This window comes from Phalacrocorax carbo, chromosome 23 (genome assembly GCF_963921805.1).
Source record: "Phalacrocorax carbo chromosome 23, bPhaCar2.1, whole genome shotgun sequence".
NCBI classification, from domain to species: domain Eukaryota; kingdom Metazoa; phylum Chordata; class Aves; order Suliformes; family Phalacrocoracidae; genus Phalacrocorax; species Phalacrocorax carbo.
In genome coordinates, this window is record NC_087535.1 from 2064424 (window position 1) to 2089795 (window position 25372).

At 67.4% G+C, this 25372-nt stretch overlaps 2 protein-coding genes across 3 annotated transcripts; one reads left to right on the forward strand and one right to left on the reverse strand.

Annotated features, from left to right (window-relative positions):
- The first annotated feature begins 574 nt into the window (after window positions 1-574).
- CPNE5 (copine 5) lies at window positions 575-15362 on the forward strand. The gene is made up of 21 exons (XM_064472183.1): window positions 575-833; window positions 4453-4493; window positions 4631-4677; window positions 5827-5930; window positions 6531-6570; window positions 6669-6745; window positions 7029-7088; window positions 7189-7252; window positions 7522-7625; window positions 7887-7991; window positions 8488-8529; window positions 8619-8694; window positions 9072-9125; window positions 9202-9263; window positions 9578-9624; window positions 9741-9922; window positions 9996-10123; window positions 10200-10302; window positions 12062-12119; window positions 12611-12684; window positions 13172-15362. The coding sequence occupies exons 1-21, from the start codon at window positions 751-753 to the stop codon at window positions 13358-13360; spliced, it is 1740 nt and encodes a 579-aa protein (XP_064328253.1). The 5' UTR covers window positions 575-750; the 3' UTR covers window positions 13361-15362.
- On the reverse strand, window positions 14189-23468 carry SORT1 (sortilin 1). Of its 2 annotated transcripts, none has more exons than XM_064472182.1 (20): window positions 23255-23468; window positions 21248-21307; window positions 21055-21128; window positions 20835-20937; window positions 20525-20689; window positions 20226-20299; window positions 19995-20044; window positions 19633-19760; window positions 19355-19499; window positions 18823-18978; window positions 18547-18653; window positions 18130-18232; window positions 17869-18037; window positions 17538-17728; window positions 16960-17149; window positions 16718-16834; window positions 16417-16529; window positions 16063-16165; window positions 15693-15816; window positions 14189-15564 (listed from the first exon to the last, which is right to left on the reverse strand). In XM_064472182.1, the coding sequence occupies exons 1-20, from the start codon at window positions 23438-23440 to the stop codon at window positions 15550-15552; spliced, it is 2373 nt and encodes a 790-aa protein (XP_064328252.1). In that variant the 5' UTR covers window positions 23441-23468; the 3' UTR covers window positions 14189-15549. The 2 variants fall into 2 exon arrangements, with proteins under 2 accessions (XP_064328252.1, XP_064328251.1); XM_064472181.1 differs by having other exon boundaries at window positions 19633-19763.
- Between the last annotated feature and the right edge of the window lie 1904 nt (window positions 23469-25372).

The following is a 25372-nucleotide window of genomic DNA, read 5'->3' on the forward strand; positions in this document are numbered from 1 at the left end:
TCGTCCCCATGGCCAAGGCACTGGGGGAGTGCTGGGGGTACCGGGGGTTGGCTTGGGAAGACTGGGAGGTCCCAGGGCAGGACCTGGGACAGTACTGGGAGCCCTGGGTGATACTGGGGATGGTGTGGGGGTGGTACTGGGAGCTACTGAGGGACCCTGGGTCTGCAGGTGATGGGGCTATGGGGACACTGGCGGGGGGGTGCCGGGGGGCTGGGGGGACTGGGAGCTCTCCCCGGGGAGCAGGGTGGTGCCTGGTGGTGTCCCACGATATGGGGAGGGGGTTCCGGGGGGGGGCACCGGGGGTCCGGGGTGGTACCTGGGAGGGTACTGGGAGCCCTCAGGTGATACTGGGGGGGTGTCGGGGGCAATACCGGAGCTCCGGGGGCAGTACCGGGGGTCTGGGTGCGACCCCGGTGGGGTTCTGGGGGCGATCCTGGGCGGGTACCGGGGGTCCGGGGGCGGTACCGGGGGTCTGGGGGCGATGCCGGGGGCGATGCCGGGGGCCGGGGGCGGCGCTGGGGGCGATCCCCGGGGCCGGGGGCGGTACCGGGGGCGGTGCGGGGCGGTACCGGGGTCCCCGGGGGCGGTATCGTAAGAAACACCGGGGCAGCCCCTCGGTTCGGGGCCGCGGCCGGTGCCGGGAGCCCCGGGCGGTGCCGGGGCGGAGCCGATCCCGATCCCGGTGCCGATCCCGGTGCCGGTGCCGGGGCTCGGGGGCGGCCGGAGCGGGGCAGCGGCGGAGCCCGGGGCATGGCGGGCCTGGGGGCCCCGGAGCCGGGCAGCGGCCCCGGCCCCGTCCCGGCCACCCGGGTGGAGCTGACGGTGTCCTGCAGGTACCGGGGTCGGCGGGAGTGGGGGCCGGCGGCGTTGCAGGGCACGGGGAGGCACTGGGAGGCACTGGGAGGCAGCGGGGAGCGTGGGGCAGTCGGCGTTGTAGGGCACTGGGAGGCACTGGGAAGCACTGGGAGGCACTGGGAGGCACTGGGATGCAGTGGGGAGCGTGGGGCAGTCGGCGTTGTGGGGCACTGGGAAGCACTGGGAGGCACTGGGATGCACTGGGATGCAGTGGGGAGCGTGGGGCAGTCAGCGTTGTAGGGCACTGGGAAGCACTGGGAGGCACTGGGAGGCACTGGGATGCAGTGGGGAGCGTGGGGCAGTCGGCGTTGTGGGGCACTGGGAAGCACTGGGAGGCACTGGGATGCACTGGGATGCAGTGGGGAGCGTGGGGCAGTCAGCGTTGTAGGGCACTGGGAAGCACTGGGAGGCACTGGGAAGCACTGGGAGGCACTGGGAGGCACTGGGATGCAGTGGGGAGCGTGGGGCAGTCGGCGTTGTAGGGCACTGGGATGCAGTGGGGAAGCACTGGGAGGCACTGGGATGCAGTGGGGAGCGTGGGGCAGTCGGCGTTGTAGGGCACTGGGATGCAGTGGGGAAGCACTGGGAGGCACTGGGATGCAGTGGGGAGCGTGGGGCAGTCAGCGTTGTAGGGCACTGGGAAGCACTGGGAGGCACTGGGAGGCACTGGGATGCAGTGGGGAGTGTGGGGCAGTCGGCGTTGTGGGGCACTGGGAAGCACTGGGAGGCACGGGGAGGCACTGGGAGGCACTGGGATGCAGTGGGGAGCGTGGGGCAGTCGGCGTTGTAGGGCACTGGGATGCAGTGGGGAAGCACTGGGAGGCACTGGGATGCAGTGGGGAGCGTGGGGCAGTCGGCGTTGTAGGGCACTGGGAAGCACTGGGAGGCACTGGGATGCAGTGGGGAGCGTGGGGCAGTCGGCGTTGTGGGGCACTGGGAGGCACTGGGATGCACTGGGGAGCGTGGGGCAGTCGGCGTTGCAGGGCACTGGGATGCACTGGGAGGCACTGGGAGGCAGCGGGGAGCGTGGGGCAGTCGGCATTGTAGGGCACTGGGATGCACTGGGGAGCGTGGGGCAGTCGGCATTGTAGGGTACTGGGAAGCACTGGGAGGCACTGGGAGGCACTGGGGAGCGTGGGGCAGTCGGCGTTGTAGGGCACTGGGAGGCAGTGGGGAGCGTGGGGCAGTCAGCGTTGTGGGGCACTGGGAAGCACTGGGGGGGAGCGGGGAGTGGGGAGAACTGGGGAGGATCTGGTGGGCACTGGGAGGCACTGGGAAGCACTGGGATGCACTGGGAGGCAGTGGGAGGCAGTGGGGAGCATGGGGCAGTCGGTGTTGTAGGGCACTGGGAAGCACTGGGAGGCACTGGGGGAGCGGGAGGCAGCTGGTGGTTTTGGGTACTGGAAGGCGCTGGGGGAGTGGGGAGCACTGGGGGAGGATGTGGGGGACACTGGGCAGCACTGGGAGAGCTGAGGGGGCCTGGGGTGTGGGGTGCTGGGGGGAGTGGGGGGCTCTGGGGAGAGGACGGTGGGGGGCCCCTGGGGGTCAGGGTGGGGGTTTTGAGGGTGCCAGGCTCTGGGTTCCCCTGAGATGGGCTCCTGCCCCCCCCCCCCAGTGCAGGTGCTCGGGGTGGGGGCGACAAGGGTGCTGGGGGCCGAAATGGGGGTGCTGGGGGCCGAAATGGGGGTGCTGGGGGCCGAAATGGGGGCGCTGGGGGGTTGAAATGCCACTGACCCCCCACCCCGGGGTGGGGGGGGTCTGAACTTTACCCCCCAACCCAGCCCCCTCTCTGCACCCCCTCTCTGCAGGCTGGGATCCCCAGGGTCGGGGTATTGGGGTGTCCGTGGGACCCCCCCCGGCCACGCTGGGTGCCCTGTGTCCCCACCCGGCTGCAGCGGGTGCCCCCTCCCCCCCCGCTCAGGGCTGTAGCGGGGGGTGCTGGGGCCTGGGGTGTCCCCCCCACCCCCCTGCACCCCGACACGCGGCCGCGCACACCCCGACACGCGGCCGCGCACACCAACACGTAGCGTGGAGCACACGTGGCTGCGCACACCTGGACACGGCTGTGCGTGCCGTCACACGGCCGCGCACACCGACACGTGGAGGTGCACACCCTGACGCACACACGAACACACAGCCTGGAGCACACGTGGCTGCACACACCCAGACACACCGACACTCGGCTGTGCGCGCTGGCACGCCACGTGGAGGGCACACGGCTGTGCACACCCTGACACACGACACGGAGCACGCGCTGACACGCGGCACACGGCCGTGCACACCCTGACACACGACACGGAGCACGCGCTGACACGCGGCACACGGCCGTGCACACCCTGACACACGACACGGAGCACGCGCTGACACGCGGCACACGGCCGTGCGCTCCCTGACACACGACGCGGAGCACGCGCTGACACGCGGCACACGGCTGTGCACACCCTGACACACGACACGGAGCACGCGCTGACACACGGCACACGGCCGTGCGCTCCCTGACACACGACACGGAGCACGCGCTGACACGCGGCACACGGCCGTGCACACCCTGACACACGACACGGAGCACGCGCTGACACGCGGCACACGGCCGTGCACACCCTGACACACGACACGGAGCACGCGCTGACACGCGGCACACGGCCGTGCGCTCCCTGACACACGACACGGAGCACGCGCTGACACGCGGCACACGGCCGTGCACACCCTGACACACGACACGGAGCACGCGCTGACACGCGGCACACGGCCGTGCACACCCTGACACACGACACGGAGCACGCGCTGACACGCGGCACACGGCTGTGCACACCCTGACACACGACACGGAGCACGCGCTGACACGCGGCACACGGCCGTGCACACCCTGACACACGACACGGAGCACGCGCTGACACGCGGCACACGGCCGTGCGCTCCCTGACACGGAGCTGTGCGCACCGACACGCGGCACAGAGCTCACCCGCCCTGTGCACACAACCACAGGTGCAGGCGAGTGTGCGCCCCGGCACTCACACTCACCCTCACACTCACCCTCACACGCACCCTCACACACTCACCCTCACCCTCACACACTCACCCTCACACACTCACCCTCACACTCTCACCCTAACACACTCACCCTCACACACTCTCACACACTCGCACCCACACACTCACCCTCACACACTCTCACACACTCACCTACACACCCTCACCCTCACACTCACACTCACCCTCACACACTCACACTCACCCTCACCCTCACACTCACACACTCACACACTCACCCTCACACACTCACACACTCACCCTCACCCTCACACACTCACACACTCACACTCACCCTCACACTCACACTCACACACTCACACTCACACACTCACACTCACCCTCACACACTTCACACTCACACTCACACACTCACACTCACCCTCACACACTCACCCTCACCCTCACCCTCACACACTCACACACTCACCCTCACACTCACCCTCACACACTCACCCTCACCCTCACACACTCACACACTCACCCTCACCCTCACACTCACCCTCACACACTCACACACTCACCCTCACACTCACACTCACCGCCCCCCACCCCATCTTCCCACAGGCAGCTCCTGGACAAGGACACCTTCTCCAAGTCAGACCCACGTGAGTCGGGGCTCGGGGGGTCCCGGGGGGTCCCGGGGGGTGCCGGGGGTGCCGGGGGGACGGGCTGGGGGTGTGCAGGGGGATCTCGGGGGAGTTTGGGGGTGCGCGGCCCCCCCTGACCCCCCCTCTGCCCGCAGTCTGTGTGCTCTACACCCAGCGCCCCGGCAGCAGGCAGTGGCGGGAGGTGGGTGCCCGGACGGACGGACGGACGGACGGACGGTCGGTGGGGTGGGGTGGGGTGGGGTGGGGGTGGCGGCCAATCAGCATGTGGGGGTGCTGGCCCGGTGGCCAATCAGCATGTCCCATTCTGGCCACCTGCGCATTGGGGTACTGACCAATGAGCACGCTGGGGTGTTGGCCAACTGGCCAATCCCCGTGTTGGGGTGCTGACCAGCCAGCCAATCAGCATGTCAGGGTACTGGCCAATCAGCTTGCTGGGGTACAGCCAGCAGCCAATCAGCATGCTGGGGAGCATGTTGGGGTGCCAGGCAGCCATCCAATCAGCTGACCCCGTTCTGGCCAACTGCGCGTTGGGGTACCGGCCAATGAGCACGCCGGGGTGTTGGCCAACTGGCCAATCCCGGTGTTGGGGTGCAGCCAGCCAGCCAATGAGCATGCTGGGGAGCCAGGGAGCGGGTTGGGGTGCCGGGCAGCCAGCCAATCGGCCGTCAGCATGCAGCCAGCAGCCAGTTGGTGCTCAGGCGCCACCCCAGGGAGGGGACACTTGGGGACACCCCCGGGACGCCCCGGCCCCCCCCACTGCCTCCCGCCCCCACCCCGCGCCCTGTAATTAACCGCCGCTTAATTGCGGGGCTCCGGCCCCGCGAGCGGCGGGGGCTGGGCAGGGCGCAGTGCCACCCCCGCGGGTGACAAAGGGGCACCTGTGCCCGCCGTGCCTGGCCCGCCGCCCCCTCCCGCCCCCTCGTGTCCCACATGTGTCCCCCCCCGTGTCCCCCCCGGCGTCCCCATCCCCCCCTCTCCATCCCCCTCTGGGCTTCTTCCTCCGCCCCCCCCCATCCGATGTCTCCCTGTCCCAATATCCCTGTGTCCCCATATCCCCATGTCCCCCATGTCTCCGTGTGTCTCTGGCCCCATATCCCTGTGTCCCCACATCGCCCTTGTCCCCATATCCCCCTGTCCCCCGTCCCCCGTGTCCCCATGTCCCCAATCCCTTTGTTCCCCTGTCCCCCGTCCCTGTGTCCCCCGTGTCCCCATGTCCCCAATCCCTTTGTTCCCCTGTCCCCCGTCCCTGTGTCCCCCGTGTCCCCATGTCCCCAATCCCTTTGTTCCCCTGCCCCCTGTCCCTGTGTCCCCATGTCCCCGTGTCCCCCAGTTCGGCCGGACCGAGGTCATCGACAACTCCCTGAACCCGGACTTTCTGCGCAAGTTTGTCCTCGACTACTTCTTCGAGGAGAAACAGAACCTCCGCTTCGACCTGTGAGTGTCCCCGCTGTCCCCCACGCTGTCCCCCAGTGTCAAACCCCTCGCCCCGGCCACCGCAGCGGCCCCGGTCCCTGGCACAGCCCCCCCGCTGTGGGGCTGGGTGCGGTGGCTCAGCCTGGGGACACCGGGCGGGTGCTGGCGTCTGTCCCTGTCTCCATCCCAGGCGTGTCCTTGTCACCATCCAGTCCCTGTCCCCCTCCCTGTTCTGTCCCCATTCCTGTCCCGTCCCCATCCCACCTCCATCCTATCCCTGCCCCCATCCCTGGCTTTGTCCCCATCCCTGACCCATCCCTGTCCCCATCCCTGACCCATCCCTGTCCCCATCCCTGACCCATCCCTGTCCCCATCCCTGACCCATCCCCTTCCATGCCTGTCCCCATCCCATCCCCTCCCCTCCTATCCATGTCCCCATCCCATCCCTGTCCCCGTCCCTGTCCCCGTCCCTGTCCCCATCCCATCCCTGTCCCCATCCCTCTCCCCGTCCCTGTCCCCGTCCCTGTCCCCATCCCATCCCACCCCTGTCCCTGTCCCCAAGGCCACCCCGACCCCACTCCCGTCCCCATGGCCTCGCCCACGGTCCCCGTCTCTCCCCAGGTACGACGTGGACTCCAAAAGCCCCGACCTCTCCAAGCACGTAAGTGCGGGGCCGGCCCCGCTGCCCCCCCCCAGCCCCGCAGGGTTGGGGGCAGGGATGGGGGGGACAGACCCCCAGTGACACGGTGGCTTCGGCAGGATTTCCTGGGCCAGGCCTTCTGCACCCTGGGTGAGATCGTGGGCTCGGCCGGCAGCCGCCTGGAGAAGCCCCTGACGTGAGCCCCCCCCCCGCCCCCGTGCCTCGGTTCCCCCCGGGGGGGCCCTGCGCTGGGCTGGCTGCCCGCTGTGCCCGTGGCCCCCCCGCCCCGGTGCTGGCGGGGCGCCCGGGGCCTTATCGGGGTGTCTGGGACGGAGAGCAGACGCCGGTGCCGACAGCCCCGGCTCCGGGCTGCCCCGGCTCCCTGCGTCCCAGCCCCTGCCTCAGTTTCCCTATGGGGGTGGGGGTCTGGCTTGGGGGGGGGGATCCCCTCCGTCACCCTTTGCTGTGTGTCCCAGCAGGATGGGGACCGTCACCACGCACACCCGGGGCAGGAGACCCGCTCCGGCCGTCTCCAATGGGTGAGTTTGGGGATGCCCAGTCGTGGGGGGGGGCGGCAATGACACCCCCAGGTCACCATGTTTCCCCCCCCCCGCCCCGGCTCATGGCCCGTCCCGGCAGCGGCATCCCTGGGAAGAAGTGCGGCACCATCATCCTCCTCGCCGAAGAGCTGGGCAACTGCCGGGTGAGCCACAGCTCCCAGGGTGGGGGGGACAGGTTGGGGACACCCCAGTGCCACGTGGGGGGGGCTGAGACAAACACACACCCCCCAAACTGCACCCACTGAGCCTTTCACTCTCCGGGGTGAGGAAGATGAGGGTGAGGGCTGGGCTGTCCCCATGGCATGTCCCATGGGTCCTGGGGACTTGCACCGAGCAGCACCCAGCCAGGGTCCTGCACCCCACTGACCCCGGGGGGGTGGCGGGCGGGTGACCCCCCCCGTCCCCACTGCAGGACGTGGCCACGCTGCAGTTCTGCGCCAACAAGCTGGACAAGAAGGATTTCTTTGGCAAATCCGACCCCTTCATGGTCTTCTACCGCAGCAACGAGGACGGCACGTGAGCGACACCCACTCCCCCCCCCCCAAAAAACAGTGACACCCCACCATCCCAGTGGGGGGGGCAGCCCCCCCCCCCACCGTGGGACACATTGGGGACCTCTGATGTCCCCATGGGGCTGGGCTGGCTTTGTGGGGGCGGGGGGTGTCTCCAAAAATTACCTCTGGGGTGATGGGGTGGGGGAGGCGTTTGCCATCAGGGTGTGACGCCCTTGTGTGGGGGTGTGTGTCCCCCCCGTCCCTCCCCTTTGTCCCCCCCCAGCTTCACCATCTGCCACAAGACGGAGGTGGTGAGGAACACGCTGAACCCGGTCTGGCAGGCATTCGCCATCCCGGTGCGGGCCCTCTGCAACGGCGACTACGACCGGTGAGCGCCGGGTCCTCCAGGGCAGGCAAGGGCGGCCGCTCTGCACCCACTTCCCACAGTCTCTGTGGTACCTACGCTGACAGCCGAGCCCTCCAGCACCCCAGCCCGCCCACGCCGTGTGCCTCAGTTTACCCATCTGGGCAATGGGCTTCACTGCCATGGCAGAGCCATGCCCCGGGGCGTGTGTGTCCCCCCCCCCAAACCAGAATCACCAGCTGCGTGTCCTGGTGAGCAAAGCTCAGCAGCGGCACGCCGCCGGCTTGGCCCCGTGTCGGACGTTGCTGTGGCAACGACAGATAAAAATATCCCACCGAAAAAGCCTGAGGAGGAGGAGGAGGAGGAGGAGGAAGGAGGAAAAGGTCCACGGAGGCGTCAAAACAAACCCACGGGGAGCAGGCACAGAGCGTGGCCCTGGGGACCCATTGCAGCCCCTGGGGTGGGGGTCTGGGGTTTTGGGGGTGCCGGGAGGTGGCCCTGACCCCTCCTTGCCTTGCAGAGCTATCAAGGTGGAGGTGTACGACTGGGACCGCGATGGCAGGTGAGGGCGGGGAGGATGGCCCTGGGGACACCCCCCCCAGCCCCCAACCCCGCACCCCACCTCACGGTGACACCCCCCTCGCCCCGCAGCCACGACTTCATCGGGGAGTTCACCACCAGCTACCGGGAGCTGGCACGGGGACAGAGCCAGTTCAACGTCTACGAGGTGAGGCTGGAGAGTGGGGACGGGGCCCCCGAGGTGGGGTGGGGGGTTCCAGTTGCACCCATGGGTGTTACGGTCCCTCTGCTGCACCCCTGGGCCTTACAGCCCCCAGGATGTCCCTGCTGCACCCCTGGGTTACAGTCTCTGTGCTGCATCCATGGGTGTTACAATCCCCAGGGCCCCCATGCTGCACCCTGGGGTGTCACGGTCCCTGTCCTGCACCCCTGGGCATTACAGTCCCCAGGGTGCCCAGGCTGCACCCCTGGGTGCTGCAGCCCCCCCATGCTGCCCCCTGGGGCATTACGGTCCCCACGGTGCCCCACTGCGCTCCGGGGTGCTGCGGCTCCCGTGGGGAGCAGCTCCCCTCCACACCCCCCCAGGTGGTGAACCCCAGGAAGAAGATGAAAAAGAAGAAGTACCTGAACTCGGGGACGGTGAGGACGGGGGGGTGCGGGGGGGGGGGACGTGGGGGTCCCCTCTGTCCCCCACTCAGCCCCTCATCCCTGGCAGGTGACACTGCTCTCCTTCGCCGTGGAGTCCGACCACACTTTCCTGGACTACATCAGGGGCGGGTGAGCGAGGAGCGGGGACGTGAGCCTCAGTTTCCCCATCTGTATCCTGGGGGCCGGACCGGAGCTGGCGGGGTCCCGGGCAGGGTGTCCCCAGCACCCTTGGGTGCTCCCTTGGGTGCAAAACCTCAGTGCAGGGGGATTTGGAGGTGCTCTGGATTATGGAGGGGGGGTGGATGCACCCAGTCTTTGGGTGCTCACCCAGGGGGAGCGGGTGTGTGGGCCGGGGGCTGGCCCAGGGCGGGGGGCTGCCCCACATACCCACGGGGTCCTGCGTCACCTGCCCCAGGTCCCTAAAGCCTCTCTCACCCTCCCAGGACCCAAATCAACTTCACGGTGGCCATCGATTTCACCGCGTCCAACGGTGAGCACCGGCCTGCGTGTGTCCCCCTGCTCCACCTGGCGTTATTTAACGCGGGGGGCTCATTAAACCACTGGGGGGGGGCGGCTGCGGCCCGGCTGAGCCCACCGCCCGCGCAGGGAACCCCTCGCAGTCCACCTCGCTGCATTACCTGAGCCCCTACCAGCTCAACGCCTACGCCATGGCCCTCAAGGCGGTGGGCGAGATCATCCAGGACTATGACAGTGACAAGATGTTCCCCGCCCTCGGCTTCGGAGCCAAGATCCCACCGGATGGACGCGTGTCCCACGAGTTCCCGCTGGTGAGGGTCTGCCCTTGATGGGGTTGGGGACGTGGTGGCATCATCCGTGTCACCGGGGTTCCTCGTCCTGCAGAACGGCAACGCGGACAACCCGGCGTGCAGCGGCATCGAGGGCGTCCTGGAGGCGTATCACCGCAGTCTGCGCAGCGTCCAGCTCTACGGACCCACCAACTTCGCCCCCGTGGTCAACCACGTCGCCCGGTAAGGGGGTCCCAGCACCCCGGTGTCGGTGGTCTGTGACCACCCTGGTGTCGCTCACAGGGGTCCCCCCACCCAGCTCGGCGGCGGCGGTGCTGGATGGGTCGCAGTACTTCGTGCTGCTCATCATCACCGACGGCGTCATCTCAGACATGGCGCAGACCAAGGAGGCCATCGTCAACGTGAGTCCCGCGGGGCGGTGGGTGCCCCCGGACAGGGTGCAAGGCTCGGCCGGGGTCGGGGTGCTCTGAGGCATCCAGGGCGCAACAGCCAGCTGGGTACACAGGGTGCCCCAAGATGGGTGCAGCAACCACCCAGGGATGGGGGGGCCCCGAGATGTCAGGGTGCAACATCCAGCTGGGGTTTGGGGTGCCCCTGATGAGGTGCAGTGAGCTGTGTGGGTGCAACAACCAGCATGGAGTACCCCAAGATGGGTGCAGTAACCAGCCGAGGACACAGGGTGCCTGGAGATATCGGGGTGCAGTAATCTTCCAGGGACATGGGGTGCCCCAAACTGGGGTGCACCAACCAGCCAGGTGCCCTGGATGCCCCAAGCTGTTGGGGTGCCAGAGCAAGCTGTGGGTGCCGGGCGTGATGGGCGGCCAAGGACGCGGTGTCCCCTGGGGGGGGTGATGGGTGGCTCCCGCCTCTGCCACACGAGGGGCCTGGGAAGGAAAAAGCACTTTTGGCACCGAGGCGGCTCTTTGAAGGCGCCAGCGGCACCTTTGCCCTCGCAAGCGCCGTGCCGGTGCCTCCCCACCGAGTCCCCCCCTTCCTCGCTCAGCCCAGCACCCAAGCGAGCTGGGAGCTTCATTCTTCCTCCTCCTCCTCCTCCTCATCCCCCAGCCTCCCTCGCAGTGGCTCAGCCCCATCTCAGCTCCCCGATACCTGGGGTGTCGGGAGGGTTGGGATCCCCAGTGGGGATGCCGTGGGGGCCCTCAGCCCCACAGCTTGGGGGACAGAGGGCCTGGCAGTGCATGCGGTGCCCCCAAAGCCAGGCATTGCCAGGGGTCAGGAGGGCGAACAGCTCTGGTCGTGTTTATTTGCTGCTTTACTTAGTATCCCCGCACTGCGGCTCTGCCGGGAGCTCGGGGCGCTCAGCCCCGGTGCTGCCGCACCTCGCGCTGGCCCCGGTGCCCGCCTGGCCGCCGGCACCCCCGCAGCCGGGCTCGGGGACGTGCCACCCCGCAGCTGGGCCGGGCCGCGGGCAGGGCTCCGGCTGCCCTTTGGGGTTGGCTTCGGAGGCTGGCGCTGCCCCAGGAGCACTGCGTCGAGCCGAGGGGACCCCTTAACCGGCGTTTGTGGGGTGCTGTGCGGAGTCGGGGGGGCTCGTGGTGCCGCCGAGCATACGATGCCCATCACGGCCCCGGGTGCGGGACGCCCATCGCTGCACCGCGCACTGGGTGCCCATCGTGGCACTGGGAGCGGGGCGCCCGGCGTGACCCCAAGGGAAGGATGCCCGTCGTGGCCCCGGGCGCAGGGTGCCCATCGCCGCACCAAGCAGGGGACGCCCCGTCACCGCCCCCAGCACTGGGTGCCCGTCGCAGCCCCGGGCAGGGGGTGCCCATCCCCACCCCGAGCGCGGGCGTTGGCAGCGGCGAGCCCAGAAATGAAGCAGAGAAAGCGCGGCGATGATCCGTGCGGGGGGTGGGGTGGGCAGCAGCGATGCCGGAGCCCCCAAGGGACGTCACGGGCACCTCCCTGCCATCACCCTGTTCCCCCCCCACCCCCCCCACCCCCAGACAGAGGTGCTGCACTCCGGGATCTAGCGAGTGTTTAATGCCAGGGGTGGGAAGGGGCTGGGACCCTTGGGGGTTGGGGGGGGGGCTGCACCTCACAAGCGCTCCCCCCCCCCCAGAACTGAGCTGCATTTGGTGGCAGCAACGGTAAATTTGGTGCCTTTTTATTTTGTGCTTCCTCCCCCCCCCGCGGCTGCTGCAGGCTGCCAAGCTCCCCATGTCCATCATCATCGTCGGGGTCGGCCAGGCTGAATTCGATGGTAAGGCTGGGGGTGTCCCCATCCCACCCCGGCTCAGCACCCCGCTGTGTCCCGGCGGGGGGGGCGGGGGCGGCCCGGGGGGGGGGGGGGGGCTGCAGCTGCCTTTGCCCGCAGGGGAAATATGAGTTGAATTTGTTTGGGCTCAGCGGGATTCGCCACAAGCTGGTGTTTGCATGTGGTTATGAGCGGAGGCGTTCGTTAGGGCTGAATGAGCCCCCTGGGGTGTGTTTGGGGGGGACACGGGCAGCACCCCCCCCTCGGCAGCCGCCTGCTCTGACACCAGGCAGGCAGCGAAGCCAAATTAAAGCTCCCCCAGCAATTGCTGCTGATGAATCAGCCCCCGCTCCCCTGCCTGCACATGCCTGCCTGCAGCTGCCAGGGCTTGGGGGCTGCCGGGTTCGGATTTGGGGGGGGTGGGGTGTTAAAGGGGTCCCACCCTGGGGTGTGGGGTGGGGGCCGGTGCTGCTGACCCCTTCCCCCCGCCCTCGCAGCCATGGTGGAGCTGGACGGTGACGACATACGCATCTCCTCCCGCGGCAAGGTGGCCGAGCGCGACATTGTACAGGTACCAACCCCCCCCCGAGGGGACTGGGGACCCCCCCACGGCCAGCCCAGCATGGCGGTGGCACGGGGGGGGCACCCCAGGCACCCCAAATCATCCCTGTCATTCCTGGGGTCCACTCACTGGTCCCAGCATGCAGGGATGATGAGATGGACTGGGTGTCTGGGGGGGCCCGGGACACGGTGGGCGCAGTAGGACATGGGTGGGCACCAGGATGTGGGGGGATACTGGGACATGGTGGGGGGGAAACTGAAACATGGGGGGCACTGGGACATGAAGGGGGGGGTGGACTGTGAAATGGGGGTGCACTGGGCCACTGGAATGCACTGGGACATTTGGGGGGGCACTGGGATTTGGGGACACATGGGACATCAGGGATGGGGAGGGGACATCAGGGACATGGGGCTACAGTGAGTGGGACACACTGGGCCATGCTGGCCACAGGGGACCAGGCCCTGGTGCCCCCTCAAATCCTGTCGTCCCTCCCCAGTTCGTCCCCTTCCGCGACTACGTGGATGGGGGGGACAGCCCGGTGCTGAGCATGGCCCGCCTGGCCAAGGACGTCCTGGCCGAGATCCCCGACCAGTTCATCTCCTACATGAAGGCGCGGGGCATCAAACCCCAGCCGGCGCCCCCCAGCCCCGACTCCCCCGGCCCCCCGATGCCACCCCAGCCCTGACCGCACCCAGCCAGCACCCCACGTCCCCCCCACCCCAGCCCCGGGGCTTGGATGGTTTTTCCGAGACCCCCCTTTCCTTTTTCAAGGGATAAAAGGAAGCAGGACCCTGCCAGGCCCGGGATGGGGTTCCCCCCCACCCCCCATATATCACCGTTCCGGGGGCGGGGGGGTGTGGGTGGGATGGAGGGGCCTCCGCTGGTGTTGGCTGAGCATCCCTGGCCGTGGTGGACCCCACCCCCACCCCACTGTCCAGCCGGGACCATCATGGCTCGTCCCCATCCTGGCACTCCCTGGACCAGTGCTGAGGGCCGTATCCTGCCCCACAGAAAAGGGGGCAGGGGGTCCCTATCCCCCCCCTTGAGCACAGAGCCGGGATGGGCAGGAACCCCCCCAGGTATTGGGTCCCCTCCGGTGGCCCCGGTGACATTCAAAGCACCCCCATCCCATCCTCAGCCCCCCAGGGGTGACGCATGCCCCCCCCCCACCCCACCAGCCCCCCCAGACCCACAGGCACCCCCTGCCCTCCCGCAGGCTGCTCCCGGGGGGTTCCCGGGTCCATTTTTGTGTGTGTGTGTGTGTGTCCCCCTTCACTTTTCTACTTGCATGGACGGTCCCCTTGCCCCCCTCCCCGTGTCATGTGTGCGTCTGCTGTGGGTTGGTGTTGAGTTGCCTTAAATCGGAATAAATTATAGTCTTTTTAATTACCGCCACCCCTGCGGAGCATCCCCAGGGTCCATCCCCGCCCCCGGCATCGCCCCTGCGAGGGATGACCCTCCCCAAGTCCATCTGTCCATCCGTCCCCCCCGACACAGATCAGGGCACACAGGATCCGTTTTGGTTTTATTTCTAATAACCCAAATATTGCAAATATACAGAAAAATACCAGTACAAAGTTATAACACATCCAGGTTTATTTACAGGACTCTGCACAGGCCTCGGTGTGTCCCCCCCAGCCGGGCCGGGGGGGGCGGGGGGGGGGCGCAGGGCTATGGCTTTTAGTTAGGGGGTTACGCTCCGTCCCCGTCCCCAGGCGAGGCCCACGGGGACGCTGAAGCACATGCAGGAGGTGCTGGGGCCACGGCCCCCCCGTCCCGCCGGCGCTCGGTGGGCCGGTGCCGGGGGGGGGGGGCGGCAGGCTTGGCCCCGTCACTGGGGCGAGAGCGGAAGCCATGTGTCACGACAGCACGGCCCTATCGCGAGAGCGGCGGTGGGTTGCATAGTGGGGAGGGGGGGGGTCTGCAACTCCCCACCCTGCTGCACCCCCCTCCCCCTGCACCCCACGATGCAGGTGGGGGGGGTCAGGCAAAGCCCCCGCACCCTGGCTGAGGGGGAGGTTGTTGTGGGGTGCAGCTCTCCCCCCCTCCCCAAAATAAAAGGGGCTTTCCAGTGTATGGAGACTCAAACAGTGCTGGGACCAAAACCTGGCAGGGTGCAAGCTGGGGGGGGGGCTGGGGTGGGCTGCCAGCCCACAGCGCTGGGGCCAGGCAAAGGACTGACCCCCACGCTTGGGGTAGGGGGCTGCTCTCAGCCCCCCGCCCTCCTGCCTGCGCCCTGCCTGCACCGCTGCCGGCTTGGGGGGGCCGGGGGCTGAGCCCCCACCAGCCGCTCGGTGAAGAGCTTCAAGCTTTAGTACATTATTGCTGCGTTTCCCTCGGCCAAGGCCAGCCCGGGGGGGGGGGCCAGAGCCGGGTCGTCACCCCATGGCCATGGGGAGCCCCCCCAAAGCTGGGGGGGCGTGGGGGAGGGGCTGGCAGGAGCACAGGCAGCCCGGCTCGTATTGCTTTGGAGAAGGCAGCCAGGAGCTGCAGGCCAGCCTGGCTGCTGCCCCCACCTCGCCCCCCGGCCGCCGTCACACCTTGGGGCTCATCCCCAGCACCCTGGGGATGACACGGCTGTTAGAGGGGGGGTCGGGGGGCTGCTCACCCCTGGGGGACGGCGGTTCCTACTCTGTCATCCTTAAAATAAAACAGCCCAGAAAAGGGAAAAATAAAAAACCATAAAAGCCGTCCCCCCCCCGTCCGCGCTGGAAGGAAATATTAAAGTGGAGTTAAGTTAAACCCCTGCGTGTGTCCCCCCCCCAGCCCCAGCAGCAAAGCAGGGGGTCCCTGCCTGTACGGGGGGTCCCTGCCTGTGCGGCGGGGGGGTGCGGGCAGTGTGGCGGCATCCCCGGCGTCGGCCCCGCTCTGCTGCTACTCCAGGAGGTCCTGGGGAGAGACGGGACCGTCACCCACCCGTCCCCGGCGCGGGGTCCCCATCCTGCCACCCCGTGGACCCGCTGGACGGGGTGGGGGGTGGGGTCCCCGTGGGGGGATGCCGTGATCCCCGCACTCACCTCATCGGAGTCATCGTGGTACCCGCCCTTGCCGGCCGGGGTGCCGGGGTCCAGCGCATCCATCCCCTCCACGCCGTTGGCCTCGGCGTGCTGCCGGAGGACGGAGTAGCGATGGACCAGGAACCTGGCAGGAGCAGAGATCAGGGTCGGGGGGAGCTCACAGCTCCAGCAAGCCCCCCGCCGCCTCCGCCTTGCACAGAGCGGGGCCAGGGGCGCGTGGGCGCTCCGCGGCCCCTCCCGCGGGGCTCATGGGCACCCTGCAGCCTCCCCGGCCCAAAGTCAGCCCGGGGAGGGCGGTTTGCCGAGAGGTGTGGGGATGGGCAGTGTCGGTGCTGGGGGGGGAGCATCCAGCCACCGCTCAGCTCCTCACCTGCCCCCGCAGACGTATTTCTTGATGAGGAGGACTCCGGCCACGGCGGTGACGAGCAGCACGGCCACCACGGCCAGGATGATGGGGGTGGAGCTGGTGGACGCTACCTGCAGGGAGAGGACGAACAGTCCAGACCTAGGGGGGTACCAGCGTCCCCCCAAAACACAACCAGCACCCTCATTTATCCCGGGGGATAAAAGCCCCGACACCCCCGCAGCACCCAGCCAGGATTCAGGCAGGCAAGAGGCCCCGGGCCGGTTTAGGCAGGACAGACCGGCACTGGCTGCACGGCTCCGGGCAGGAGCTGGCCCGATGCCCAGAGCCGTCACCGTGCCAGGCCGGTGTCACCGTCACCTACCAGCTGGCTGGGGTTGAGGAAGTTGCTGGTGCATTTCTTCTTCATGTCCGTCTCCTTCCGGCTCGGGCTCTCCCCTCCCGAACACTTGTCCCCGGGGATTTTCCGATACCTGGAGATGGGGAGGTGACGCCCGGTGACCCCCACGGCTCCCGCAGCCGCTTCCCCGGCACCGTCAGCCCTGACCCGAGGCGTTGGGGCAGGATCCGTCCCTGCTGGGTGCAGGTTCCCCGGGACTTGGGGTTTCTACCCTGTTCCTCCCCACTCCTGGCTCCAGCATCGATGCCAGCCAAGCTTTACCCGCTGGTCTTGAGCAGCTCCTGCCTGCCGTAGAGGCAGAACTCCAGGTCGTGTCCCTTCAGCTCCGGCTGCTCCACGCAGACGGACTGGTTCTCCGGGCGGTAGTAGCCAAAATCGCTGTGGGAAGAAGGGGGAAGGCAGGTGAGACCCTGCTCGGGGTCCCGGCGGGAGCCAGGCTAGAGGAGGGTGACATCTGGCCCGAAATGGGGACAGAAGGTGGGAGACGTGAAGATGGATGCTACCAGAGGAAATCCTCCAGCGTGCAGGGACAGACGGACGGCTGCTTGGTCACCATGTAGTCCCGGCCGTTCTGGCACACAGAGGACTTGCGGAGACGTCGGTATTGCTCCTTGTAGCCCAGTATGCAGCCGTCACTGGGGTCACTGGGATCGCTGGAGTGCGCCAGCCAGATGGTGTAGTCCTTGTCCTCGCCTGCAAGGGAGAGGGCTCAGCGGCCCAGCCAAGGAGGGGTCCCCGCAGCCCGGCACGAGCCACCGGTAAGGCGTGGAAACCCCGACCGCTCACCCCATCACACTGTCCCCAGGGCAGGGACCGAGGGCCACGCTCCCCTGGGAGAGACTCCGTTAGTGTCACCCACACCGAGGCCTGGGGGAAAGAGCGTCCCCCAGCCCGGCCCTGGCTGTCCCCATCCTGGTTGTCCCTGGTCCCGGACGTCCCTGACCCTGGTTGTCCCCAGCCCCAGTTGTCCCCAGGCCCCGGTTGTCCCCGGCCCAGGTCCCCCCCCTGCCCTGGCTGTCCCCATCCTGGTTGTCCCTGGTCCCAGCTGTCCCCAGCCCCGGCTGTCCCCAGCAGCTCTCACAGGTCCTGCTGAGCAGCTCGCTGAAGTCGATGGTGTAGGAGACCCACTTGCGGGAGAGGAAGTTCCCCCGGAAGCCCCAGATGCTGACGTTCATGGAGCGAGCCCCCGGCTCGGACGCCAGGCCGGTGAAGAAGATGGGGTCCTTGGAGAAAGCGTACTTGTACCAGCACTGCCCTTCATCTGTCGAGAACCTGGCATGCGAGGGGTCAATCAGCAGCCGGGCGGTCCGGGAGGCACCTCCCGCAGCACGCCCCCCCCAACCCCCCTTTCCTTGGGGACCCCCCCCAAACCAGCGAGCCCCACTTCCGTGGCAAGGGGAGCCTGCACGTACTCGATGACGTTGACGGGCTGGCTGGTGTGCTCGATGGCGACGATGAGACCGCCCGAGTCCAGGATGGCATAATGGTGCGGCCCCTCCAGCATCCGCGCCCAGGTGTAGCCCCCGTCGTCCGAGATGTAGACGTCGGGGCTCATCACCGAGATGGCTCCCCCCACGCTCCCTGGGAGGGGGGACAGGGTGAGTGGAGGGGGGGGGACACACACAAACACAGGCTCTCCCTCCCCACCGCCCGCCCCCGGTGAGGCTCGGTACCGTGGGCGATGACGATGCCGACAGCATTGGGTTCGGAGAGGGGAGCCATGGGGACGTTCAGCTTCTGGGAGATGCTGTAGGAGGCGTGGATGTGGAGGCTGCACTGCAAGAGGAAGAGGAGAGCCTGTCCAGGAGCCCACGGGACCGGGCACAGGGGACCGCGGATTTGCCTGTTAACCACCGGTGGGTGCTGGGGAGCACCCCCAGGACCCCCCCAGCCTGCTCAGGGCTTGCCACGATGCGACCCACAGCCTCGCGGTGCGACCCACAGCCCGCGCGCAGCATGCCCCACGCCGTTGGCATCTATGGTGGGGGCTGCAGGATGGATTTGCTCACCCCCGAGCATCCCCCTGGCAGAGCCAAGCCAGAGGATACGCAGGGGAAGGACAGCGGGAACCCCCGGGCAGACAGACCCACCTCTTCCTTGCTCCTGGCCGTGGAGTCACAGGTGGTGTTTTTGGGCTTCCGCAGCGGCACCCACTCCCCACCGCGGTCAAAAGTGATCACAGACTGGATGGAGTTGTCTGGTGGGAGGAGGAGGAAGAGCTGACGGGGTTGGGAAGATGTCCAGCACAGCCTCACCCACCCTGCACGGGGTCACGCTCCCCTCCAGCCTCTTCCCGGGACCCAGACCCCATCCCTGGGGAGGCACGAGCCTGGTTTCAGCAGGGGGCCAGAGCCACGGCCGCCCACCTTCGGAGAGGACGCTGGTGATGTAGATGCCCCGCAGCGAGGTGACGTTGGTGAAGTCGGTCTCCCCGCCGGTGGTGGTGTAGAGGTGCCGCTCCAAGGACTTGGAGTAGACGATGCCGCGGTCGTCAGAGGTGTAGATGGTGCCAAAACCCGTGTCTGCAGGAGGGACACGGGGACAGCAGTGAGGGGGGGCCGGGGGGCTGCTCCCACGGGGCCACCACAGACCGGTGCCGGCACCAGCAAACCCTGCCAGGGGTGGCTTGGGAGGAGGAGAAACCCCCAAGTGCCACAAAACGGACCCAGCGTGGTGAGAGTCCCTGCGCGCTGCGCACTGGAGCCAGCAGCCTGCTAATTAGCGACACCTTAACGAGAAAGTCCTTCCTTCGTGGCACAGCAGAGCTACCGCTGCGTGGAGAGCCCCGTGCTCGCGTGAGGAGCCGGCTCGCTTGCTGCAGAGGGGATCCCAGTTGTCCCCAGCGCCAGGATGTGTCCCTGTCCCTGTCCCCATCGCGCGCAGCCCGGTCCCACTCACCACCCGGCTCATCCACGTGCATGAACACCAGGTCGTCGTTAGCGGCCAGGATGGAGTAAAACTGCTCGTGCCCGACGGAGGGGAGCTGGGCCATGTTCCACGTCTCGCCTTGGTCGAGGGAGACGTGAATGCGCCTCGTGGTACCCTGGAGAACCAAAGCATCATCATCTTTCATCCCCCTCGCAGGGAGAGGGAGGAAGGGGCCGCCGGGGAGGGCTGCAGGCAGGGATGAGCCACCGCTGCCCGCTCTCTGGCAGCCCGGGAGGGGGGACAAGGACCTTCTCTGTCATGACGGAGGCAAAAAGAAAGCGTCCTCCCAGCCCGAAGGAATAAATCTTGGTGCCGATGACCTTGAAGGTTTTGCCGAAGTCGGAGGTTTTCTTTAGCTCCAGTAACCCCAGATCAGCTTCTTAAGAAGAAGGGACAGTGGATTAACGAGCCCGGAGCTGCCTCCAGCTTCGTCAGCCATCGCTGGAGCTGTGTGTCCCCGCAATGTCCCCCTCCAGTGTCCCAGCTCCGGGCATTCCCAGCTGATCCCAGCTTTTCCGCTGGGCCCACCACCACCTGCCGGCAGAGCCCCCGCATACCCCCCCAAAAGCGATGGAGACCCCAGAGACATGACTCGAGATCAAGGACTTACTGCAGGAGTTGTTCAGGTAGGTGGTGAAGAAGATGGTGTCGTTCGCGCCCCTGGGGAAGAGAAGAGGGGGGAACCCCCAAAAACGGGTGGGACACGGTGGGCCAGGATGTCACTGCCCACAGATCGATCCCTTGCCGTGGGGTTTGGGTGGGCGTCCCCCTGCCTGCTCAAGCTGTGATCGGATCCCCCCAAAATCATTTCCCTCACCCCACAAAGTGAGCGGCCACTCACCACTTGGCCAGGCAGACGGCTTTGTGGATCTCCTCCCACTTCTCTCCGAAATCCTTGGAGACCCAGAGGCCGTTCTGCAAGAGCCGAGAGGTTGGTTATGGTCAACAGGCCCCCAAACGCCTCCCCCCAACTCAGGGGCTGCAAACCCCCATCCCCAACCATGTCCTCCCACTCCATCCTGGAGCCACGCGCGTCTTCCAGGCGCGGGGACGGAGCCCAGGACACGCAGCCACGATCCGGCTCGTCCCTGAGGATGCACCAGCCCCAGCAGGGTCCCATCCCGGCCCCCCCGCCCGCACCTCGGTGCTGAGGGCCAGCAGGCAGTCCGAGTTTTGGGGGTGGTAGGTGATCTGCACCAGGGGATGGAAGGGCAGATCCGTCTGGACGAAGTTCTTGGCAAAATCGGATGAGCGGAAGATCCTGCCGCCGCGGCTGCTGCCGGAGATGTCGCCTGTCAGGATGACCTGGGTGTGGGGAAGGAGGAGGCTCAGCTGTGCCGGGAGCTCCGGAAGGAAAACCACCGTGACCCGTCGAGCACGGGGCAGGGGGCTGCTGGGCGCAGAGGGGGGGTCCTGCCTTGCCGGCGTCCTGACACGCCCCGCCCCCTACCTTCCCCGAGTTCTCCGGGCCGATGGCCATGCCAAACTCAGTCCGGATGAAGGTGTTGTTGATGAGGCTGGTGATATCCTTGAAGGTTTTCCCATAGTCCTCGCTGGAAGGGAGGAATCGGCACGGCCGTGAGCCGGCGCCGGGAGGCGGGGGCTGCTCCCAGCCCACCCCCAGCCCACCGTGCGTGCCGGTCCCCGGTGTGCCACCCACGGGGTCCCACCTGCGGTAGAGCTTGGACTGCCCGAAGCTCATGATGACCAGCGGCACCTGGAACGTCGTCAGGACAAGGATGACCTGGGCAGGGAGAGGCGACAGGCAGGGTCACACCAGGGCCCCCCCAGCCGTGGGGGTCCCCCCCCCAGTCCCCCTGGGGAGAAAGGCGGCCCCCTCCCCAGACACCCCCCGGTGCTTACCCCCGTGCTGTCGCCCACCCAGGAGAGTGACACGGAGCCGCTGAGGTCGTCGAAGACGCACTGCAAGGGAAGAGATGGCAAAAGCACTCCTACAGCGGGTGGGGGGGTTACATGAGCACCGGACCCCCCCCACGCCCCCCGGCAGAGCAGGGCTGCGGCTCGCCCCACGGCCGCCCCCTCCCAGGGGACACGGGAGTGCCGGCGCCTTCCCCTGACACCCACCCAGGAAGGTGACACCGTCCCCACGGCACACAGGTGCGGGGGGGGGGTCCCCTCTGCACCACTCAGCCCCCACCACCGCGCTGGGACCCCCCGTCCGCCCCACTCAGCCACTGGAAAAGGCTCCCAGAGCCTGCGTCCCCCCGTGCCGGGCCATCCCTCCTGGAGCAGGGTGGCACTGGGGGACACTGGTTTGGACTGGAGGTGCCACGGGGTGCCAGGGCAGGGTGCCAGGGCGGGGTGCCAGGGCGGGGTGCCAGGGCGGGGCCCCATCCCCACATCCCACTCTGCGGGTGGCACCGCGTTACGTGAGGAAAAAGGGGGAAAAAGGGGAAAGAAACCTCAACTGGCGAGGGACGAGTCAAAGGACTGGTCAAACTGGGCTGGCAAACCCACCACCGCCGAGCGGCAACCAGCACCGGGCCGGGCCGGCAGAGCCCAGAGCCAGCGGATCCCAGCATGGATCCCAGCAGATCCCAGCATGGATCCCGGCACAGATCCCAGCGGATCCCAGCATGGATCCTGGCACGGATCCCAGTGGATCCCAGCAGATCCCAGCATGGATCCCGGCACAGATCCCAGCATGGATCCCAGCATGGATCCCAGCAGATCCCAGCATGGATCCCGGCACAGATCCCAGCGGATCCCAGCATGGATCCCAGCAGCTCCCAGCATGGATCCCGGCACAGATCCCAGCGGATCCCAGCATGGATTCTGGCACAGATCCCAGCAGCTCCCAGCATGGATCCCGGCACAGATCCCAGCAGCTCCCAGCACGGATCCCAGCAGCTCCCAGCATGGATCCCGGCACAGATCCCAGCAGCTCCCAGCACGGATCCCGGCACGGATCCCAGCGGATCCCAGCATGGATCCCGGCACAGATCCCAGCATGGATCCTGCCCCCCCCAGCCCCAGGGTTAACGTCCGACCCGCAGCTGCCCTCTGCCGGGGACAAGGTCAGGATCCCCCCACCCCCCCCCGCCGTGTCTGTCTGTCCTTCCGCCCTGTCCGTCCAGCCCACAAGGCACCGGCGGGGGGTGGGGGGGTGGGGGGTGGCGCTCAGGGGGTGCTCTGCCACCCACCCACTGTCAGGCCCGTGTCTGTCTGTCCGTCCGTCCGTCATTGCTTGTGGAGCCCATCCCACTGCAGCAGGTGCCTCTGTCTGTCTGTCTGTCTCTTAGGGGAATGTCTGTCAGTCCTGCCCCAGCAGGAACAGGGGCAGTAGGGTCTCTCTGTCCATCCTAGGGAATGTGGGGGGGGGCAATGTCTGTCTGTCTGCCCGTCTGTCCCAGGGGACATGGGGAGGGGAATGTCTGTCCCCCATCCCAGGGGATGCAGGAAAGGGGATGTCTGTCTGTCTGTCCATCCCAAGGGATGTAGGAAGAAATGTCTATCTATCTGCCCATCCCAGGGGACATAGAGGAAAATGCCTGTCTGTCTGTCTGTCCCAGGAGATGCATGGAAGAGATATCTATGTCTGTCCATCCCAGAGGATATAGGGGGGATGTCTGTCTGTCTGTCTGTCCGTCCGTCGCGGGGGATGTAGGGGGGGATGTAGGGGGGATGTCTGGCTGTCTGCCTGTCCGTCCGTCCCAGGGGATGTAGGGGAGGTGTCCGTCTGTCCGATCGTCCGTCCGTCCAGCCCACAAGGCACCGGCCGGGGCGGGGCGGGTGTGCCTGTCTGCCCGTCCCGGCTGCGGGGCGGAGGGTCCCCGGCCCCTCTGCCCCTGGGGCTCTCGGGGGTGCCCGTCCGTCCGTCGGTCCCCGCAGCCCCACCCACCGGCTCACCTGGTGCGTGTTGTTACCGAGGGCGGCCGGGACGCCGCGCAGGCTCCCGCAGGCCTCGCCGCCCGCCGCCGCCGCCAGCCCCCCGCCGCGGGGTACCCGGTCCCGCGGCCCCAGTGCCGCCACCGCCGCCGCCACCGCCGCCACCGCCGCCGCCAGCGCCAGCCGCGCCGCCCCGCGCGGCCCCATGGCGACTCCGGCCGCCGCCGCCGCCCCGCGCCCGGACCCGCCGCCGCCCGCCCCCCGCCGCCCATTGGTGCTCGCCGACCCTCGCCTCGCCCTCGCGCCGCGCCCCCCCGCCGTGGTTGGCTGCGGGGGATGTCGCTCTGATCCGCGGCACGCCTTCCCGGCGGCGCGCCCCGCCCCGCGCCTGCCGGTTAGCCCCTTCCTTTGTCAATCAACCCCCTCCTCCTCCAGCGATTGGCCAGCGGCACTTGCACGATGGGTGCGTGCCCGCCCCCTCTCTAGTTTGACCCCGGGCTCTAATCTACCTAGCGACATCCCTCTGATTGGCGACGCCGCGGCGGAACGATTATCTGATTGGCCGAAGCGACAGGTAGCCGGGTGGGGGCGCCAGGCCCGCCCCCGGCCCGTTCAGGGGGTGCCGCCGCCCACGTGTGCGGGGACCCCCGAAGCCCCGGGAGGAGGATCCTGGGGCGGGGGGGGAGCGCAGGGCCTGGGGAGGCCGAGGCCGGTCGTGGGGCTCAGCAGCCGGTTTTCGGGGTGCAGAGCTGGCAGGGGAGAGGGGGGCACGGGACGGCAGCGCGTCCCCCCCCGCCCCGGCTCCCCCGGTTCGCCCCGGGCTCGTACAGGCAGAGCCGAGTGTTTTCCTGCCCGGTGACGGTTACACCCTTGCAGAGCGGTTGCGTTGCACAAGCGGGCTGGAGCCCTGCCCTCCCCGGGGAGCCCTGGTGCAATACGTGAAGCAACAACAGCCCGGCCCCCCCACACCCGGGGAGGGGAGGCCTCCACGGCCCCTTCGCAGCTCAGGGCAAGGGGAAGGGGACCGGGAGCTCCCTGCCCCGGCACCTGCCCGCCTCACCTTCGCAGAGAGGGGTTAAACCCTTCCCCTGCACCCACGCAAGAGGCCCCAGGCCCTCCTCTCGTCTCTTTTACAAAAAAAAAAGAAAAGGGAATTTTATCTCAGTGCTGCGTCATCCTTCCACCTTTCCCCCCCACCCCCCCGGCTAAAGCCAATCTCCAGGTCTGATGTGTGGAAGGCACACGGAAACCCTTCCGGGCACAACGCTGCGGGCGGCATCGCGCCCCAGCCCAGCAGGGCGGCGAAGGGGCAGGCACCAACCGCCCTGCACCGGGCCTGTTGGCTGCCTGGACACAGCCCAAGCTCCTACTTGCCAAAAGGGATCAGATAAGGAGCACAAAGCCTCGATTTTCACCCACAGAGGAGCCGCACTCATGTGATGCCGCCACCAGCGAACCATGTGATGAGGGCAGGGCATAAAGGACCATTTTCTGCCCAGTGCCACCTTCGGAAGAATTAGCTTTTTGTATTTCCAAGGACACAAACAAACCTAGGAAGAGCACTAGCCCCAGAACAGCAGGGTTTTTTTGTGGGACACCCATCGGCCCCCTTCCCAAGGGAGAAGGGAACACGACCGAGCTTTGCGATGATATAAAGCTTTGAAGCACGTTAAGGATAAAGGGCATTTATATCTTCCACATACCTAAGAGCTGACGGCAGCCCCAGTTTCACTTACGGGGTGGATTTAGGAGGGTGAAGCTTGGGGCGGTGCCCTGGGTATGATCCTGGCCCGCTGGATATTCAGGACAGGTGAGCTCACACACCAGAGCCGCCCTCCTCACCAACTCAAATGCGTTTCAGGGTCGAGGGGTGGCACAGAGACTGGGTACGGTGCTCCGCAGCGGCACAGGCAGAGCCTGCTTCCCCACATTTAGGCTGCAAGGAAGGTCTCCCCAAAGGGTAAAGTCCATTAATGGTTATGTTTGCTCTTCCACCTGCAGGTACAGGGGCTGAATACAACACCTGCCACGACATCAGGCATCGCCTCATAATCCAGTTTGTCTTCCTTTAGACTGTTATCATAGAACCATGGAATCATGAAGGTTGGAAAAGACCTCTGGGATCATCAAGTCCCACCA